The 19,197-nt window shown below is 57.5% G+C and overlaps 7 protein-coding genes across 7 annotated transcripts; 4 read left to right on the forward strand and 3 right to left on the reverse strand.

Moving 5' to 3' along the window:
- Positions 1 to 190: 190 nt before the first annotated feature.
- Positions 191 to 3,354, forward strand: CDC54 (MCM DNA helicase complex subunit MCM4; the record flags this gene model as incomplete). The annotated part of the gene is made up of 3 exons (XM_083190577.1): positions 191 to 527; positions 582 to 1,445; positions 1,499 to 3,354. 3 exons carry the CDS (start codon positions 191 to 193, stop codon positions 3,352 to 3,354), a joined length of 3,057 nt encoding a protein of 1,018 aa, XP_083054436.1.
- Positions 3,355 to 3,580: 226 nt separating this feature from the next.
- ACO1O0_001085 (pyridoxal phosphate-dependent transferase) lies at positions 3,581 to 5,325 on the reverse strand (the record flags this gene model as incomplete). Its single annotated transcript, XM_083190578.1, has 2 exons — positions 3,581 to 5,071; positions 5,143 to 5,325. 2 exons carry the CDS (start codon positions 5,323 to 5,325, stop codon positions 3,581 to 3,583), a joined length of 1,674 nt encoding a protein of 557 aa, XP_083054437.1.
- Positions 5,326 to 5,717: 392 nt separating this feature from the next.
- Positions 5,718 to 8,154, reverse strand: VTC4 (VTC domain-containing protein; the record flags this gene model as incomplete). Its single annotated transcript, XM_083190579.1, has 3 exons — positions 5,718 to 5,999; positions 6,056 to 7,663; positions 7,720 to 8,154. 3 exons carry the CDS (start codon positions 8,152 to 8,154, stop codon positions 5,718 to 5,720), a joined length of 2,325 nt encoding a protein of 774 aa, XP_083054438.1.
- Positions 8,155 to 9,014: 860 nt separating this feature from the next.
- On the forward strand, positions 9,015 to 10,373 carry RMT2 (protein-arginine N5-methyltransferase; the record flags this gene model as incomplete). Its single annotated transcript, XM_083190580.1, has 2 exons — positions 9,015 to 10,278; positions 10,339 to 10,373. The coding sequence occupies 2 exons, from the start codon at positions 9,015 to 9,017 to the stop codon at positions 10,371 to 10,373; spliced, it is 1,299 nt and encodes a 432-aa protein (XP_083054439.1).
- Positions 10,374 to 10,521: 148 nt separating this feature from the next.
- Positions 10,522 to 12,199, reverse strand: hxk1 (hexokinase-domain-containing protein; the record flags this gene model as incomplete). Its single annotated transcript, XM_083190581.1, has 4 exons — positions 10,522 to 10,945; positions 10,998 to 11,452; positions 11,504 to 11,889; positions 12,058 to 12,199. The coding sequence occupies 4 exons, from the start codon at positions 12,197 to 12,199 to the stop codon at positions 10,522 to 10,524; spliced, it is 1,407 nt and encodes a 468-aa protein (XP_083054440.1).
- Positions 12,200 to 13,745: 1,546 nt separating this feature from the next.
- OST1 (dolichyl-diphosphooligosaccharide--protein glycotransferase subunit OST1) lies at positions 13,746 to 15,338 on the forward strand (the record flags this gene model as incomplete). Its single annotated transcript, XM_083190582.1, has 3 exons — positions 13,746 to 14,098; positions 14,155 to 15,006; positions 15,062 to 15,338. The coding sequence occupies 3 exons, from the start codon at positions 13,746 to 13,748 to the stop codon at positions 15,336 to 15,338; spliced, it is 1,482 nt and encodes a 493-aa protein (XP_083054441.1).
- A 1,423-nt stretch (positions 15,339 to 16,761) lies between these two features.
- On the forward strand, positions 16,762 to 18,189 carry ACO1O0_001090 (Eisosome component PIL1-domain-containing protein; the record flags this gene model as incomplete). The annotated part of the gene is made up of 3 exons (XM_083190583.1): positions 16,762 to 16,768; positions 17,058 to 17,752; positions 17,827 to 18,189. 3 exons carry the CDS (start codon positions 16,762 to 16,764, stop codon positions 18,187 to 18,189), a joined length of 1,065 nt encoding a protein of 354 aa, XP_083054442.1.
- Between the last annotated feature and the right edge of the window lie 1,008 nt (positions 18,190 to 19,197).

A 19,197-nucleotide genomic window follows, 5' to 3' on the forward strand; every position in this document is an offset into this window, starting at 1 on the left:
CACGGACCATCACAGTTTAATTGCCGACGCGTCCAAAAACCACTTAACGCGTCTCCACCACTCTACGCGCTCATCCCTCTCCCTCCCCTCCCCCTCGATATTTGCAATCTGCCATCACCGTCTGCGTTTTCCACGCCACCTCCACCGCCAACACGTCCAACAGCGCGCCAGACATACATACTTTCGAAAAATGTCGTCGCCTTCACAGCGTCGGCAGCGCGATTCGCAGTCGGCTACACCTCGTCGGTCTGCTCGCCAGTCCCAGTCCGACACTCCGCAAAATCAGTCTTCGCAGCTTGCCTCCAGCCCGCTGTTCTTCCAGTCCTCGCCCTCGCCAAATGATGGCGCCGGCCATGATGCGAACAGCCAAGTCTCCTCGCCCCTGCGGCAGATGAGCAACAGCCAGAGCACACAAGACCGCCGCGGTACCGCAGCTACTCCCAGCTCTCCGCTGCTCCAGATGAGCGAGTCGCAAGAGACGGGAGAGGACGGCCAGAGGACGCCGAGAGCTAGTGGCATGATCGGAGGTAAGCCATTTGGGTGAACCGGCATTCAATGACATGACAAGCTCACGTATCTAGAATCCTCCCCCATCCGGTACGAACCCAGCTCCAGCCCTGGGCGATCGATGCGGGCCCCACAATCAGATCTCCGGAGTGAGAGCAGCGGGCTGTTCCTTGGCTCCCAAAGAAGTGCCGTCAGGTACAGCCGAGGCGATATTGGATCCGACTACGTGGCCACGCCTCGCCTTCCAGCTCGTCGTGTGCTTGTGGATGACACCGGTCGGGTCGTTCGCGAAGGAGACGTGCTTGGATCTGACGCCCCGTCGTTTTCCAACAGGGACCCGAATACCTCTGAGGCAGATGCCCTAGGAGGTACCGACACCGCCCTGGTTTGGGGTACGACCATCTCTGTCCGTGACAACCTGCACGTCTTCCGGGACTTCCTCCGCAACTTCACCTTGAAATATCGTCTGTACCGTGATGGCCTGACGGATGAGGAGGTCCGCGAGTCTCCCTTTGCCGACACCAAGATATATGCCGAGGCTCTGGAGAATATGCTGCTCCTGGGAGAAGAGCGCCTCTACCTTGACCTTCGGGACCTGGGCCTCTATCCTCCTACTAAGAAGCTCTACCAGCAGGTCATGGTGTACCCTGTGGACCTGATGCCCATTCTGGATCAGGCCCTCAAGGATACCATCCATGAGCTTGCCGTGGCGGAGGATAACAGGACTCGCTCCCAGAGCAGTGCTGGGCAACAATCGAACAAGACCAGGGAGAGCTCCGAGCCCGTCTTTCCCAGCTCTGACCGGCCAGACGAGCCGGCAACACCGAGGCCACAGGAGCGACAGCCAACCATGGAGGACCAGGTCAACCAAATGATGTACTACTGCCGTCCGTACGGCCTCGAAAAGTCCACCAATATGAGAGATCTCAACCCATCAGGTAAGTTTTCCTCCTATGTTTGTGACTGTAGAACAGCTCTAACCAAGATTTAGATGTGGACCAGCTTGTGTGCATCAAGGGTATGGTCATCCGAGCTACTCCCGTCATCCCCGACATGAAGGACGCATTCTTCCGATGCAATGTCTGCAACCACTCGGTCAATGTTGGCCTCGAGCGTGGCCGGATCCGCGAGCCAACCGAATGTCCCCGGCAGATCTGCCAGGCCAAGAACTCCATGCAAATCATCCACAACCGGTGCATGTTTGCGGACAAGCAAGTCATCAAGCTCCAGGAGACCCCGGACAATGTGCCACCCGGCCAGACGCCACACTCGGTGTCGGTCGTGGCCCACGACGAGCTGGTTGACTTCTGCAAGGCTGGTGACCGCGTCGAGATCACGGGCATCTTCCGTGTCAACCCCGTCCGAGTCAACCCCCGACAGAAGGCCCTCAAGAGCGTGCACAAGACCTACGTCGACATGCTCCACTGCAGGAAGATTGACAACAAGCGAATGGATGCCGACCCAACCACACTGCAAGTTGATGGGGAGGCTGAGAGGAGCCAGGAGCACGGCCTTGAGGAGACGCGAATCATCAGCCCCGAAGACGAGGAGAAGATCCGGCAGACCGCAGCCCGAGAAGACATTTACGACCTGCTGTCTCGGTCGTTGGCGCCCTCGATCTACGAGATGGACGATGTGAAGAAGGGAATCCTGCTCCAGCTGTTTGGCGGATCCAACAAGACCTTCCAAAAGGGCGGCAGCCCCAAGTACAGAGGCGACATCAACGTGCTGCTGTGCGGTGACCCGTCCACTTCGAAATCTCAGCTGCTCTCGTACGTCCACAAAATTGCGCCACGCGGTATCTACACCAGCGGAAAGGGCTCGTCCGCAGTCGGTCTCACTGCGTACGTCACTAGAGACCCGGAGACCCGCCAGCTTGTCCTCGAGTCTGGCGCCCTGGTGCTGTCTGACGGTGGTGTCTGCTGCATCGACGAGTTCGACAAGATGTCCGACTCGACCCGCTCAGTGCTTCACGAAGTCATGGAGCAGCAGACCGTGTCTGTCGCCAAGGCAGGAATCATCACGACCCTGAACGCCCGGACCAGCATCCTGGCATCGGCCAACCCCATCGGCAGTCGCTACAACCCCGACCTCTCGGTTCCCCAGAACATCGATCTCCCTCCCACGCTGCTCTCGCGTTTCGACCTCATCTACCTCATCCTGGACCGCGTCGACGAGAAGACGGACAAGCGCCTGGCCAAGCACCTGCTGTCCCTGTACCTGGAGGACAAGCCCGAGACTGCGCAGACCGACAACGACATCCTCCCCGTCGAGTTCCTGACCCTGTACATCTCATACGCGCGGTCCAACATCCAGCCGGTCATCTCCCAGGAGGCGGCGGAGGAGCTGGTGGAATGCTACGTGGCGATGCGGGCGCTGGGCCAGGACGTCCGGTCGGCGGACAAGCGCATCACGGCGACGACGCGTCAGCTGGAGAGCATGATCCGGCTGGGCGAGGCGCACGCCAAGATGCGCCTGTCGCCGACGGTGACCAAGGCGGACGTGCAGGAGGCAAACCGGCTGATCCAGAGCGCGCTCAAGACGGCGGCGACGGACTCGCAGGGCCGCATCGACATGAGCCTTCTGACGGAGGGCACGAGCGCGGCGGACCGCAAGCGCCAGGGCGAGATCAAGGACGCGGTGCAGAAGCTGCTGGACGAGCTGACGGCCGGGGGCAACACGGTGCGGTGGAGCGAGGTGGCGCGCAGGCTGGGCGAGGGGTCCAGCGTGCCCGTCGAGAACGCCGAGTTCAACGAGGCGATGCGGGCGCTCGAGGCGGAGAACGCCATCATGGTCACTGGCGAGGGCGCGAGGAGAAGCGTAAGACGGGTCACGGCCGTGGCCTGAAGAAACAAGGGATAGGGGAATCATGATGTGTACATGAGAGGGCATTTGGGCATGGAAAGGCACAGGGTCAAGGGCGTTTGATGGTAGAATTTTTGTACCTGGATCATTTTTATACGTACGTACGGAGTATACATCAAAGTAATACTAGACAAGCTTTGTCTCATCAAGGCCTTTCGTGGTCAACCTCCCCCTTCCTTCTTTCTTTCTCCCTCTCTCTCTCACTCACTCACTCCTTGTACCCCTTCTTCTTGAGGGCAGTCGTCCTGTCCAGAGCGTGCCTGAGCGTGTCGATGATGTCCTCAGTAGACTCCAGACCGACAGATAGGCGCACAGCCTCCTCCTTGATGCCGAACTCGCGCATGTAGGCCTTGTCCTCGGCCCGGCGGCCCCAGACGACCATGTTGTAGGCTAGCTGGATGGTGACGTGGGCGCCGAGGTGGGGGCTGGGGTAGAAGCCGGCATTGTCGTGGAAGGCCTTGGCAGCGTCGAGGCTCTCAAAGTCGAGGTTGAGGAGGCAGCCGTAGCCCGGGTCGGGGAAGTCGGGCGTGGGCGTGCGCTTGAAGGCGTCGTAGAGGGGCTGGGTTGCGGGCAGGATGGAGGGGTGGCAGACTCGGATGAGGGGGCAGTCTGGGTCGGAGGCGATGCGTTCGGCGAGGTAGGCTGCGGCGGCTGCGGCATTGCGGTTGAGGATGGTGGCGCGTGAGAGGAAGGCCTGGGAGTTGGAGAGGAGGACTTGGGCGTCCGAGGCGAAGAGCTCGTTGCGGTGGGAGGAGGCGAAGAGGGGCGAGAGGGAGGCATAGTGGGGAGAAGAGGGGTTGAGAACGACAGAGCCGCCCATGACATCGGCAAGACCGCTAAAGGACTTGGTGAGGGAGGTGAGGAGCATGTCGGTGGAGGAGAGGACATCAACGTTGGCAAAGCTGGCGATGGTGTCGTCGACGACAAGGACGAAGCCGTGCTTGGCGGATAGGCGCGTCAGGCGGTCCAGGTCGGGGGTGTCAAGCATCGGATTGCCAGGGAATTCGACGAGGACGTAGCTGACAGGTTTGGCCTGGCGGGCCTGGTCGTCGAGCCAGAGCTCGAACACGTCCATGGCGTCATTGTCGACCTTGCCGATGTGCTTGAAGCCGTGGGGGGAGTCCTCCTCGAGGTGGTGGTGTGAGTTGTGGAAGACGACGCCCAGGATGACGACGGTGCCGGGGCGGTAGCGGAGCACCGTGTTGACGCTGTGGTAGACGGCTCCCATGCCCGTCGGGTAGAGAAAGACATCGCTGGGGGAGCACTCAACAGGAGCGTTGGGATCGCGAGGGGCCCTCCTGACCAGCGTGACGATGCGGTCTCTCAGGGCAGCATGGGCGTCAGTCTCGGGCGTCCAGGTGGGCTCCGGGGGTTTGGAGGCGTCTTCCACAGGCACCTCGTGCAGGTCGTCGATGCCCCTGAGCAGCTGCTCAGCGCCGCGGATGGACAGGCCCAGGCCGGCGTTGCTCCAGGTATCCTTGACACCGCCAACGTGCTGGGGGTCGAAGAGCACCACGTACAGCCTGTGACCAGCGACCTCGACGCACCTAAAGGTCAGGTCATGGGGCTGGAGAACACGGTCCTGGCGGTGGGTGCTAGAAGTGGCATGGCGCATCGTGTAGGGCCACATGTCTGGGTTGAGATAGACAAAGGCGCCTTTGCCCTCGGCACCCAGGCGCTTAGCGATTTCCTTGCCGAGCTGCAGTAGTAGTCAGTGGGATACGGGGCCACAGTAGGACAGATAGATGGGGCAGATAGATAGGAACGGACCTGAGCAACATATTGGGTAGGTCCGAAGCGAGGATAGATGTGCTTCAGCCGGGCGATTATGGAGGCGTCGCCTTCGAGCAGCTTCTGGCTGTTCTCCCACAGGGGGATGTTGCTGACGATGCTGTACGGTGTCTGCGGCGGCGGGGCATGCCCGAATTCCGATTGTGTTGTGAGCACCACCATGGCTTCTGCGGATGTTAATAATATCTAGGGTCTAATCTGGCAATACTTGTATGGAGGTTCCGAGTTCTGTCATGGGTGATGGAAGAGCCAGGAGGTCAGCAGCCAGAGCAAGGTGAGACACGGCATGGGAAGAAGCAAGTCGGGTTACTCGCTAAGCCGAGTCGCTGAGCCGCTGGGCAGGTTCCCCCCACGAATCCCACAATCCCCACTTGCCTGCAAGTTGTAACCATAGATATCAACCATATCAACCATATCAACCGTATCAACCATGTTACTAGGTACCGTAGTATGTTACTATACGAGGAATATGTAATAAGTACCAGACATCGTACAAACAAGCCGCTGCCCAATGACCACCCCCCCCAAATGATACCCTCCCAATGATGCATTACCTACCATATCCCCCTTTCTCGCCCCTCGAACCCGAAATTCAGCGCCACGGCAACAAACAGCGCCACGCACAGCACGCTCGGCCCCCATCGGTCGTAGTACTTGGCCGCCTTACGGTTCCGGATCGACTGGCTGCGGTAGAGGTAGATGAACACCGAGTAGACCAGGCTGGAAATGGCCAGCAGCGTGAACACGCCCGACACCCAGAATGACGCCCTTGTAGGGTGCTGCCCAAAGTTGAGCAGCGTCACCGCAATCGTCCCGATGTAGATCGAGTATTCGAGCTGTGGAAATAGATCAGCCACTGTTCTGTCCTCGTTGCCTCGTTTCCATGACTTACCCATCCCAGGAACGTCCGCTCTGCCGCAAAGTAGACCTTGGGTTCCACCCGGACCGGCACGTATATCTTCTTGCCCTTGGGCGCCCGGAACTTCTTGGTGTGGACCTGCTCCGACCCGAAGAGCATCTCTTGCCTGGCACTGCGGTCCACCCGAGTACTCCGCGGTCTGGGCACCAGGTGCTTCAGCACCGAGAGGGCTCCCCTGCCAAAGGCGTGCCCCTTGGTGGCCAACAGCGTCTTGTAGTAGTGCCACCCACCAAGTCTCCTTGCCTCCTCCATCTCGTAGTTCTCGTCATACTCATCATCCGAGTCGTAAATCGGGAAGGCTTCATTCACCGCGGGAAGGTCCACAGTCTGACCCTCAGCGTCGGGACGGCCGACCCCATCGTCCCCAGCCTCACGAGCCGTTGGTTGGGCAGAACCCGGGCGCCCCACCCTAGCCGCCACGGGCTCATCATCGTCAGAGTCGAGATCCTCTTCGTCATCGTCCGATGTGGTCGTCGTCCCCGAGAGCCCAGGCCGGCGGATGCCGAAATCGTGACTCTGGGGCTTGCGGATGTCGACATCCATCTGTGGCATCCAGAACGGGAGAAGGTGGATACGGTCCGGGAACAGGCACGCCGTGCCATGGATGAACTTGGAAAACTTGGGCACCGCTTCCACCAGGTGGGACGAAATGAGCTGGCGAACCCACTCCGGTGGTTCCTGGCCGGCCTGTGTCTGCAGCTTGACCTCGAGGACCGCATAGGGGAAGCGCACCACGTCCTCCGGTGGCAGCTGCGAGAAGGGCCAGTCAATGCCAATATCCATGCGCCTCCAGTTGTCACCGCTCCGCTGCCGTCCATCCAGGTTGTCCTCCCTGACCATGGTCAGTTCCGTGTCCAGCGAGATGCGCACTCTTGCGTCGGCGGGTAGCTGGAATGCAGTGCGGTGGTAGAAGGACCTGCAGACGGGTTCGTAGCCCTTCTTCAGGATTGAATACTGGATTTCCGACGCCAGCCTCTCGTCCTCGGCTATGGCTTTTTCGGATTTCTTTCCCTCCTTTCTAGCCTTCTCGAAGATGGCCGGGGGTAGAAGCTCTCCCCTCATGTAGGCGTTGACGTTCTTCTCCTTTATGCTGAACCGCGCCTTGACCGACTTCTCGCCGGTCCAGTCCTCTCGATGCGTTTTGCGCTCGACGAAAATTGTCTCGTTCTCCATCCCGCCATACCAGCGGAGGCGGATCGCCTCTGCACCTTCCGTCTTCTTCAGCCGACCCTCGTACAGCTCAAAGGTCTCGGGGTTGTCGTAGTAGATGGATGTGATGGCCGAGTCCTGGGGCTCAAACTCCTTGTTGGCATTGAACACCAGCACGGGAAGATGCTTCAGGATGATGAGCTTGAGCTCGGTCACGTTGTCCGGATGAACCCAATACTTGGTCGTCTGTCGAATGAAGTTTGCCTGGCCACCACCTGCAGCGCTGTCTCCCTTTGCCGGGTTGCCCCTCGTCCGCACCAGGTCGTAGAGCTTCGAGAGCTTGACCACGGACGCGTCGTAATTCTCCTTGTAGAACGGCTTCGCCTTCAGCCGAGTCTCGAAGGCGGGCCTCAGGTGCCATCCCGTCATTTTCTGTGCATCATCTGTCAGCCTCGGAAATGCTCGCGGTCACGCCATGTGGAACATACGTCGTGCTTCTTGATAATCTTATAAAATCCGGTATAGTTGAGCTGGACAAACTTGGCGAGGTCGTGGACGTCGGCAATGATATCGCTAAGGTCTTCCTCGAGCAGCATAAACTCCTCCTCGCTAGGCCCTTGCTCGTTAAGGCCGCGCTCGTTGAGGCGATTGACGACCTCCTTGACCTCGCGCTCGCTGACGGCTATGCGCCTCGAGATCTCCATGGCCTTAACCTGCTGCTTGGTGTGGACCTTCTCGAGCTCGGTCTCGAGCTTGCCGACGAAGCGTGTCTCATCTTCCTCAGTCCACTCGTGGCCGGTGGCCGAGCTGGGCAGCGGCGGGCCTGTGGGATGCTTGAGGTCGTCCTTCAGCTCATCATAGTCAATGTAGTACCACTGGTACTCGCGAATGATGCTCGACCGCAGCTGCTCTCCAAACTTCATGACGACGACGACGACGACGACACTGGGGCTGACCCAGGACGTGTCTTATTTTGACGGTATTGGAGCTCTTTTCTTTGCGTTGGAGGCCCTGGAGGTCCTTGCAGGTCCTGCACTATCAAGGCGGGCAGAGGTTAGCGGCATGTGACATCACTGCGTTTGGCAGGCGATGCGGTCTGCCCTGCTCGACGAGGAAATATTGAAAATGAAGAGTCATTGGGAGGCAACTCACCAGATACAGGGTCCAGATCGGTCCTGCGCCGATCAAAGGCGGCGAGTTGTTGGAGAGAGGAGAGGGGAGGGAGTTGGTACTTGGCAGGTTGAGGTGACGAAAGCACGCAGCGAAGCTTTTGGGGCATCCATGCCTCGCCTGAAGCCCGGACGTCTGAGCCTCTGAGGGCGGGACGATGGACCCCACAAAGCACCGCCCAACCACTGCAGATTGTCTGCTGCAGCCACTAGACCACTGTCTCTGCAGTGGATCGAGTACCCAATTGGCGAATCAGGGCCCGAGACACGGCATCGTGTACGGAGTACGGATACTACTATGTAGTACAGACCTAAGGTACTGACTGAGCCCTGGCCAATCCAGATTCCAGTGGATCCAAGCGTGGGGCCCGTCTCCAACCATGCCCAGGTAGACAAGCGCGGGGCTTCGAACAATTCTTTGAATTCCTGATTCTGGAATCTGGAATTTCAATCCCCAAGCCCTGTCAAGCCATCCAAGGCCGCCAGCATAGGGAGTACCTATTGCAGCTCCAACCTTGAGAAACGCCCCGTCAAGCCCAGCCTCTCCAAAGGTGCGCCATCGGACAAACGGGTACTGTGCTGCTGCCTATTAATAGCCCAACGCATCCCCCGCCATGGCAATCCCCATCGACGACTCCATGCCGGCGCGCATATCCCCCGACTGCCCAGACGAGATCCGTGATGTCCTCTACCACGCCTGGGGCCATGACCTCCCCGGACTCAAGAAGATCCTCCGCGCCCGGGGAAACGCCACCAGCTCCCAGGACCCCAAGTCCGGCGAGACCCCCCTCCACGCCGCCATCCGCGCCTGTGGCCCCGCCGACGAGGAAGAGGTACAGGGCCAGGAGGAGGACGGCTGCGTCGAGGAGGCCCGCGCCATAATCCAGGAGCTCTTCTACTCGGGTGCGATATGGAACGATGTCGACTGCAACAATGAGACCCCTGGCTGTGTGGCCTGGAGGCTGGGCCGCAAGGCCCTATATGGCATGCTTGTCGATGCCGGCGTCCGCGCTGAGCTGCTCTTTGCGCTGATGGACGGCTACGAGGAGCTGTCGTCCGGCTCGGAGGATGGTGACGCCGAGATGCAGGCCGAAGGGGAGGAGAACAAGGAGAACAAGGATGAGGAGATGACCGACGCCAACGCCGAGGACGGCAGCGCCACAGAACCCAAATTTGTTCCCCCCGAGATCGACGAGAAACCCGTCACGAGCGATGACTACCTCAAGTCGAATCTCACCTACGACAACGAGAAGCTGGTGGACGCGGACCTCAACGGCGTCATGATGGCCTGGGAAACAGACATCATGAGACGCTCTGTGTCCGCCCTCCTACCCGACGGAGCCACGGGAAAACGCATCCTCAATATTGGCTTTGGTATGGGCATCATCGACGGCATGTTCGCCGAGCACAAGCCCTCGCGACACCACATCATCGAAGCCCACCCCTCGGTCCTCGAGCACGTATCCAAGCCAGACTCCAAGTTCGGCCCCACGTGGGAGAGCTCCGGCCCCGAGGAGGGCGCCTACAAGATCCACGCCGGCCGGTGGCAGGATGTGGTCCCCAAGCTGCTCGAGCAAGGAGAGATCTACGATGCCATCTACTTTGACACATTTGGCGAGGATTATTCGCAACTGCGCATGTTCTTCACCGAGCTCATCCCCGGGCTGCTGGACCAGGACGGCCGGTTCAGCTTCTTCAATGGGCTTGGTGCTGACCGCAGGATATGCTATGACGTGTACACCAAGGTTGTTGAGATGCACGGCGCTGAGGCCGGCCTCGACGTCGAGTGGGAGGAACTTGATGTTGACATGTCGGCTCTGAGTGAGGAGGGAAAGGGAGAGTGGGAGGGAGTTCGGAGGAGATACTGGACGCTTGACAGTAAGATCTCCTTTTTTTTCTTCGCGCATCTCTCGTATAGCCGTGGCTAACAAGGCGCAGAATACCGGCTGCCTATATGCACCTTCATGGGTTAAAAGGCAAGAGATCACAGATGATGCCATTTTTGATACATCCGCAATCTCAGTTGAGTCAATTAATGCTCAGCTGTGCCTACGCCTATCATTTTCCCCCTTCTTTTCCCCTGTCGCAAGCGTGATATGTTACGGACTCAACCACCAAACTCTATTTGAAGTTCTCGGGGTGCAGGATACCAGCAAGGTTTCCTGCGTTGACGCGCTTCAGAGTCAGCGCCGCAATGAGGGCAGCCCCAACGCCACTACCGTCCTCAGCAGCCAGGATCTCAATGGGGTCCTCCTCCTTGGGATTCCTCTTCTCGGGCCAGTCAAGGATCTCCTTGAGAGCCTGCGCGCCTCGGGCCTTGAAGTGGGGATACTTGTTGAAGACGGAGCCGTCGGCGCCGACGTGGCACGACTTGTAGTCCTTCTTCTTGCAGATGGCCGCGACGCCACAGGCCGACAGACGGGCGGCGCGGGTGCCAATGAGCTCCGCGAGGCGGCGGATGAGCTCGAGCTCGGGGCGCGTGCAGGTAATGTTGAGCCGCTGGGCGAAGCTGTCAAAGGTCTCCTGGAGGTTCTCGAAGGGATCCCTGTTCCTAGTCAGTCATGTCCTTTGATGTGCCGCGCAAAACAAAGACTCACTCCTCAATAGCGGACAAAAAGGAAGAGTCCAAGCTGTAGGCCTTGCGGAGCAAAGAAATGTCCTGCCCCTCAAAGATGTGAACGTCCTTGTTGTCATGCAAATCAACGAGGACGAGACGGAAGATTTCACCGAGGTAGAGACCGGCAATCATCTTCTCAAAGGCCTGCTGACCAGGGCGAGGAGAATCGCGGTCGATGACAACATCGTAGTCGGTCCGGGGAAGAACGACATGCTCGTTGTCAAATGCACCCCACTCACAGTTGATGGCCATCTGGGTGTCGGGAGGGAGGTTCATATGAGCGAGCTTGGGGATAGAGCCGACATCTTCCATGTAGGCAGCATTGCAACCGGTACCAAATATGCATCCAATCTTCATCTTGGTGTCGGTATAGGCAGACGCGATCATCGTACCGGTGGTGTCATTGATCAGCGCAACCAGCTTGATGGGGACTCCCTGTAGAGATATCAGTTTGGAATCAGGTCATTCCTACGAGAGTGGACGTACCCGTTTGGCCAGGGCGGCCTCGAACATGGGAACGACATTCTTGCCCTCGACTCCATCAATGTCGAATCCCTTGGTCCAGCGCTGGAGAATACCCTCATCAATGTAGTTCTGGGTGGCAGGGTAAGAAAAGGTGAAGCCAAGCGGGAGGTGGTCGGCCTCGGCAAACTTGGAGCAGTCGTCGTGGTGGGTCTCAACGAACTGGTAGAGACAGTCGGCAATATACTCCCAAAGCTCATCACTCTTTCCCGTCTTGAGCTCCTCGGGCATGCGGTACTTGGACTGGATGATGTCGAATTCGGACTTCTGGTCCGTTAGAGTAATCTGGCAGACACGGAGGTTGGTGCCGCCCATATCCAAGGCAAGGAACGTCCCGGTCTCATGCCCATCTGGGAAGGACATAACCCACGTAGGGTTCATAGGCTAAAGCATGGTGAGCCTTAAAACAACTGTAATTAATGCACCCGAAGGACCTACAATACTCCCCCCCTCGACGCTGAGACCTAGACACAAAACTTAGCGATCATATCTCTTCCTCATATTAAGCTTTCACATACCTTTGGCGAGCTCTGACACGAAGTGGTTCGTGATATGTTTGAGCTTCTTAGTGTCGACTGTGAAAATGTCCTCGAGGAATCTAATCTGCTCCAGGAGATCTTTGGGGATATCCGCCTTGGACCCTGGCATTATTACCCACATTAGCACAATTTAACTCGGGTATTGCAAACTTGAGATGAGGGAACGGAATGTGGTAGGTTGTTTTTGGTGAGGCGACCATAAGCTCATAAGAGAGAACCGTTGAACTTCCCACAAGCTTTCCACTTAGTCCGAATTCAGACAATGTTGAAGACTAAAGGTTCGACATAAGGTTGAAGCCCCATTGTCTCACTCGGCCATAAACGGCGGACAGCACCCTATCAGTAAATCGCATAGCGAATCTTGGACAGGGGAATTGGCTTGCACCTCGTAACCAGTAAAACTACCATCCATTGTCCCAGGATATCTGGCGAGTCGAATCCGACTGGAATCTATCCAGGCCATAAGATAATCCCACAGCCCCAACAGTACCATGGATGAAAGATGGCTAGCTGTGTGTCACATGGGAGAGCCACTTGGCGCTTAGGCTGTGTCTGTAACGCTGCAGCTATACAACGGCTGGCTCATTGGAGAGGAGTTCGATGTCCGCGACACCAGAGATTGAGAGTGTAGTGGTGGAGAAAGGGATATTGAGATGTTCCTGAACATACGTACCCTTTCTGGCGGGGGGCGGACGAGGTCCCAGGCCAACCATGTTGACAGCGGATGGCGGGGTTTGGCGGGGTAGCTCAAGATGTTGACAGTGAGGTTGAGGTCAGTGGAAATGTTCCAATGACAAGCAGCTGTATAGATGTTGGGAGTTGCGGAGGATAAAGCGGGAGTTTGCCGGAGTCGAGAGACTAAGTGCAGATCCACAAAGAGAGGTCAGCTCAGAGAGGTGCGTGATGAGGTTGGACAGATGGAGGGAGGAGCCGTCGTGCCTCCTGCACCAAAGCTTCAAAGCCTGGGTGCCTGTCCAATGACAACCATCCAAATTGCCCACCGCCTACCGCCGGAAGCGTTCCCGTCCATCGACCTTTCCCAGATGGTTTCCCCAATCGTCTTTTGTCAGTTCCAGCGGCCTGGCAGGTGCAAAATGTCGCAGAGCTATCGAATTCTTTGACCGCCTCGTTGGTCCCGCTCTAGACTGCTATTACTACGAGTAGTACTACTCTGTACTAGTAGGTAGGTACCTGCTCGTAAACTACAAGGACCTTGGCCTCGACCAGAGACACCGCTACCTTTTGCACGGGTCGCGAGAAAATGTACCTTCATTACACCTTGTTGGGATCATCTCAAAGTTGTGATGAGGCAGGCTTCGTCATTGTTCCACTTTTGACCTTGTTCGAGCCAACTTGGGCGGAATCTCGCCCAGAGCTCGGGGAGTCGGAGCAGCAGCTCCCATGAAATGATGAAACCCACCAACGGCGCGCCGCCTCCAACCAGCGAGCTCCAACGGAGCGGATCAACCAAAACCCAATTCTCGCATCATGATTGGCAGGTCCCCTACAGCTGCGACGCCAAATGCCAACGTATGCCTTTTGGAGCTGCTCATGTCAAGACGAGAGCAGCCACACTTTCATACTCCCGTTGAGCATCGAGCTCGACTTTGACAGCACAACATAGGGTGCGCATCGTCAATGAGTGCCCTTTCCGATCGCTCGTCATCATGAAGCCGTTTTCAATCGCAACGGCGCTGCTCGGCCTCGTGTCGGGCGCTCTGGCCAGCGCTGCTGTCGAGACGTCCTCGTCCAGCTCCAAGGTGGTCCTGCCCGTCGACTTCAAGCCGCCGCAGGTCTTCAAGAACGCCAACCTCGTGCACATCATCTCCCTCGAGAAGAACTACGTCAAGGAACAGATTAATATTCTCATTGAGAACGTCTCTCCCGAGCCCCAGGATGAATACTTCCTCCCCTTCACCACAGACCAGCTCAGCCGCGTGGGAGGCTTCGAAGTCAAGGATCGGAAAGACGCGACCGCAGGGCCTTTCTCCGTTGAGGCCGTTGAATTCGACCCGTCGAGGTAAATTCCTCTTCATGCGCGCCAGCTAGATAGCGCAAACTGACTAGCATCAACAGTGGCGTTCAGTACTTGCGCATTCGCTTACCCGTTGCCCTCAAGGCTGGTGGCCAGCAGACCCTCGGCTTCTCGTTCTATTACCTCAAGGCATATGCGCCCCTCCCCGTGTCGATTGACCAGAATGACAGCCAATTCCTGACCTACGACTTCTCCATTTACGCGCCATCTGCCTACCCAACCACGAAGCAAAAGACTGAGGTCAAGGCCGGTTCCGTCACGATCCCCGACTACACCAAGGTTCCGGGGAGCGGGGATGTCCCCGAGTTCCCTCAGAAGCAAGGCCCCAAGCTGACTTACGGTCCATTTGGCGAGAAGCCCGCCGGCGCCGTATCCCCCGCTCAGGTGCGCTTCGAGTTCACCAAGCCCGTCACGCACGTCTCAACCCTCGAACGTGATATCGAGGTCAGCCATTGGGGGGGCAACGTTGCCTTCGAGGAGCGATATACCCTTTACCACCGGGGCGCCAACCTCACAAGCCCATTCAATCGGGTCAAGTGGGCACAGACCCAATTCGTAAACCCGAACACCTATGCCCTGAAGGACCTGCGATTCCCTCTCCAGGTCGGCAGCGCCGATGCCTACTTTACCGACACCATCGGTAATGTGTCGACTTCGAACTTCAGGAGCAACAAGCGTGAGGCCTTGCTCGAGCTGAAGCCCCGGTACCCCATCTTCGGAGGGTGGAAGTACCCTTTTACCATTGGGTGGAACTCGAATGCCGCCAACTTTTTGCGCAAGACTGCCACGGGAGGCTACGTATTCAAAGTCCCATTCATAGAAGGCCCTAAGCAGGCCGAGGGCGTCGAATACGAGGAGGTCGACATTCGGGTCCTCCTCCCCGAGGGTGCAGAGTAAGTAGCCTGGCCTGCAATGATGTAGAGTCCTGACAGTCTGACATTGCCACAGGAACGTCAAGCTGCTCGCTGATATTCCCGAATCCTCCATCGTCGATTACTCGGTAGGCCTCCACCAAACCTACCTCGATACGATTGGGCGCACTGCAGTTCACATCAAGGCTCGGAACCTGGTGGACGAGTTCCGCGACAGGGACCTGATTATCTCCTACGACGTCTCACCCACAGTCACGCTGCGGAAGCCGCTTATTGTGTTTGCCAGCATGATGACTGTGTTTGTTGTTGCGTGGGTCTTGGGCAAGGTGGAGGTTGGTTTTTCCAAGAAATGAAAGAGGCAGCAAATCTCTTGAAAGGATGGATTTGAGCGATCGATCTTAGCCTTTGCGCAGCAGGCTGTATGAATATGGCATCATAGGGCGTCTTTTACTATACCTAAGTTAGTACGGCAATGGAAAATGATAGAAGCGAGCGACTGGTGCGCAGGTTGAATTACTTGTCCCAAGTTACTGGGGGCAGCAAGGAGCCCTCCCAGGAGGGCGCCGTTGCCGATGCGCATTCTCCCATGATCACATCACATCATTGTCTAGAGAGGCGCAGTTGATCACGACGTGGCCCACGGAGGGCGGCTGTGCGAGCAGAGCCCACCTCTTGCGCACAAGAACAAAAGTGACAGCAAATGCCAAAAGACCTTCCGAAGCCTTGAAGCTGCTCTTATCAGTTTCCCAGGGTAGCGATGAAACACACAAACTCGTATAGCGAGCTCGGCGGGGGCCCACAAGCCACAACCAGCCGATGATGTATGCGTCGTCCTTCGTAACCTTATTTTACCAACACGCAACTAATACCCGATCCTTGCTCGTGGAAGTTGGCAGGGCCCTTGTCTGAAAGTGCGCACGGAATGCATATAAGGCTTACCGGATGCACCAGAGCTCCAGAAGTTTGCAGATCCAGTTCTTAAACTTTGGTTCATTTACGTCCGTCCCAATTGTCCGTCATTCCACTAGCCATCCACGATCAACGATTCCCGACATACCACGCCATCAACCTCAAGCTACCCACCGATTTCGAGACATGTGTTTCCGCGTCGAACCGCGCCCTCGCACAGACTATTACTACCACACCGAGGAGATACCGCCGCGACGGGTCCACCACCACCGCAGTGGCCATGGCCATCATCATCACCACCATCACCACCACTCGCCGCGGGCGAGCTACTCGAGCGTGACGAGGCAGTCCCCAAGCCACAGTCCGCGGGCCAGCTCCAACAACCGCAGGGTCTACTAGATACGGATCTTGGGGTAATACGGGCATGCATTGCAGCATCAACTTTGTACCATCATCACCTGCATTGGTGGACTGGGAAAAGACAGCGCGGGGCGTTGACAACCACAACGATGAGACGAATTCATGATGGACGGATACAGCGTTAGATGCAACGTTATAATAATGAGTACGCGCAATTCTCTCTTGACGTACCATGCATTCCATGGCACGAGGTATATTTGCATGGCATATCTGTCCGTCCGCCTCTGAGGCAGTCGTCAGCTTCTCAGTGGCAGTTTCCTGGCGGGACACAACTTGGCGGGGGGCCTCTGCCCACCTTGAGGTGACATCATGGCGCATTCACCGTCCATTCCGGAAGCGTCGCTTCACCAAGTCCATCCCGTGCTCCCTGCACTCCCAGCTACCAGGCTACGAAGCTTCTGCAGCACCACTGGTGCAAGCGTCTACTAGTGAGACCGGCATGCACGGATGGCACGTAATTGATGTGTGGGACAAACAGAATGTCCTACTTGCCTTGGTGTTCTCAATAAAGAAGCATCCCCTACCGGACCTACTGTAACACCTTCGTGTGGAAGTGGCAGCCTCATTCACAGCACCAGGAAAGCTCGTCTCTCTACGTAGCAGGTATGAGGAAGGAGCTGCCAGCTCTTTTCCTTCGCCATGAACGCTCGCTGACAATCAGGCAAGTGTCAACATTCAATCGCCACAAGACTTCACATACGCCCTGAGCATCCCGTGTTATCATGTAAGTTGACCTGGCCGAGGTTCCACGATCCGCCACATACCCGTGGCCCAGTCGCAGGAGAGCTACGCTTTCCCGTTCAAGATGGGCCGGATCTTCCGCGAGTCGTCCACTTCTTCGCAGGCAACGTCCGCCTACTGGCGCTTCCCACAGGTTGACCATAGGACTAACCTCGATGGGCCATGTAATAGGAGTCGCAACCTCTCATTCCGCTCTGGCAGGACTGCTGGTCGGGGCCCCGCACCCACGACGAGCAGGCCAGGCCTGTCCTTCAGCTCGCTCCGCGGTACAACGCAGCCGGAGCTGTCCCGAAGGCTCTTTAAGCTCATCAAGTCGGAGAATAACCTCATCTCGGCGCACGAGACGGCCGGCCGCGAGCGCGTGTCCATCGCCACACAGCTCTCCGAGTGGGGCGAGCAGACGGGCGACGACGCCATCAGCGACCTCTCGGACAAGGTGGGCGTCATCCTCGGGGAGTTGGGCGAGCAGGAGGACTCGTATGCTCACACGCTCGACGACTCGCGCGCCATCCTCAAGGCCATCCGTAACACGGAGAAGAGCGTCCAGCCCAGCCGCGACTCCAAGGCCAAGATTACCGACGAGATCCAGAAGCTTAAGGTGAAGGAGCCGCAGAGTGCCAGGCTGGTCGTGCTGGAGCAGGAGCTCATCCGTGCCGAGGCGGAGAACCTGGTGGCCGAAGCGCAGTTGACCAATGTCGTAAGTGCGAACCGGATGCTGTGGCGTATTGACGACACCAGTAAGAGTGATCCCAACTGACTGTCCTGCTCCAGACCCGCCAGAAGCTCAAGGAGGCCTACGACATCGAGTTCCTAGCCACCATTGAGCGGGCCGAGAAGCAGATCATCCTCGCTAAGCACGGTCGCCGTCTGCTTAACCTGCTAGACGACTCCCCCGTCGTCCCGGGCGACACGAGGGCCGTGTACGACCAGGGTGCCCAGGCACGTCAGATCCTCAACGACGCCGCGGAAGATCTGCGCGACTGGCGGGCAACCACCGAGCCTCTCGTGGAGGTGACGACGTTGACGGAGGTGGTCAAGGAAGAGCCTACGGAAGGTGAGGGTGCGTCTGGCCAGCCTGAGGTCGCTGGTGCCCTGTCGACCGAAGATACCAAAGCGGGCGACGTTACCGGGTAAAACCACCACCGAGTGGGTTTGTTCTATCGTTTTCTGACTTGTTTTGTTTGGGTCTGGGTCTGGGCTTGGGTCTTGGTGTGTAAGGTGGGAATTCAGGCGTCTCTGTAGGTATAACAGCTGCGGTTTCGGGGCACCTACTTCGTACGCATGATGTATCCCGAGCTTTAGGTATCATTTTGATTGCTTGTTTGGCCCCCTATTGGTCGGTCAGCACGTTGGGAAAATGAAACATGATCGATCCCAAGGGTTTATTGGTCTGGTGATTGTGGTATTGATATTCCTCAGATTCCGCGAGTATCGGTCAGTTATGACCTAACGTAGTCCAAAAACGCGTGAAATTTATGATCTCGGTGTAGGAAACACGGCTCTCCCGTGCACAGCATTGAAGCTCGGGAAAAGGAGCCCATACCAATGGCACCAGGAGGGCATGTACATATCCATTGGTAGAGAGAACTTCGTTCATCAAAGTCGTTGAATTCTGATTAGTGTTTGTTCGGAAGCAACTTGGATCCAGATTGGTTCCATGGTGGGAACTAACTGTACCACCGCGTGGCTGCTTTCAGGGGCCAACCACGGCACACGACAACACTGGAGCGCAATGCAGGGAGCTGGAGCCATTCGGCAACGCTGACGGGTGCCCTGGGTCGACCTCCATTTTTTTCCCTCCAGCCGCCGCTGCGTCAAGGAGATCTCAAGCAAACGACCGATTGTTAACCTCGGGATAATAGCGTCCCTGCAGGCCAAGCTCGTGAGGCTCATCGCCGTGTGCACTACCTACTGCATTGTTATTAGTCGATCCGCCCCGTCTGCCCGGCCTCTGGCCCTTTGCTTCCCTTCCCTTTGCCCCTGTGCGGAGACGGATTTCCCATGTTCCTTCGACGAACCGCGACGGCAGTCAAGTGGTGGCCACGCTGTCTGCCCTCGTCTGCACGCTCCCGGGCCAATCACACCATCACCCTCGCGGCAATCGGGGGTGTCTCAAGTCGATCTGCTTCCTCCAGTTGCGCT

Source organism: Amphichorda felina (assembly GCF_050947745.1).
Source record: "Amphichorda felina strain 45539 chromosome Unknown scaffold_1, whole genome shotgun sequence".
Taxonomy (NCBI): domain Eukaryota; kingdom Fungi; phylum Ascomycota; class Sordariomycetes; order Hypocreales; family Bionectriaceae; genus Amphichorda; species Amphichorda felina.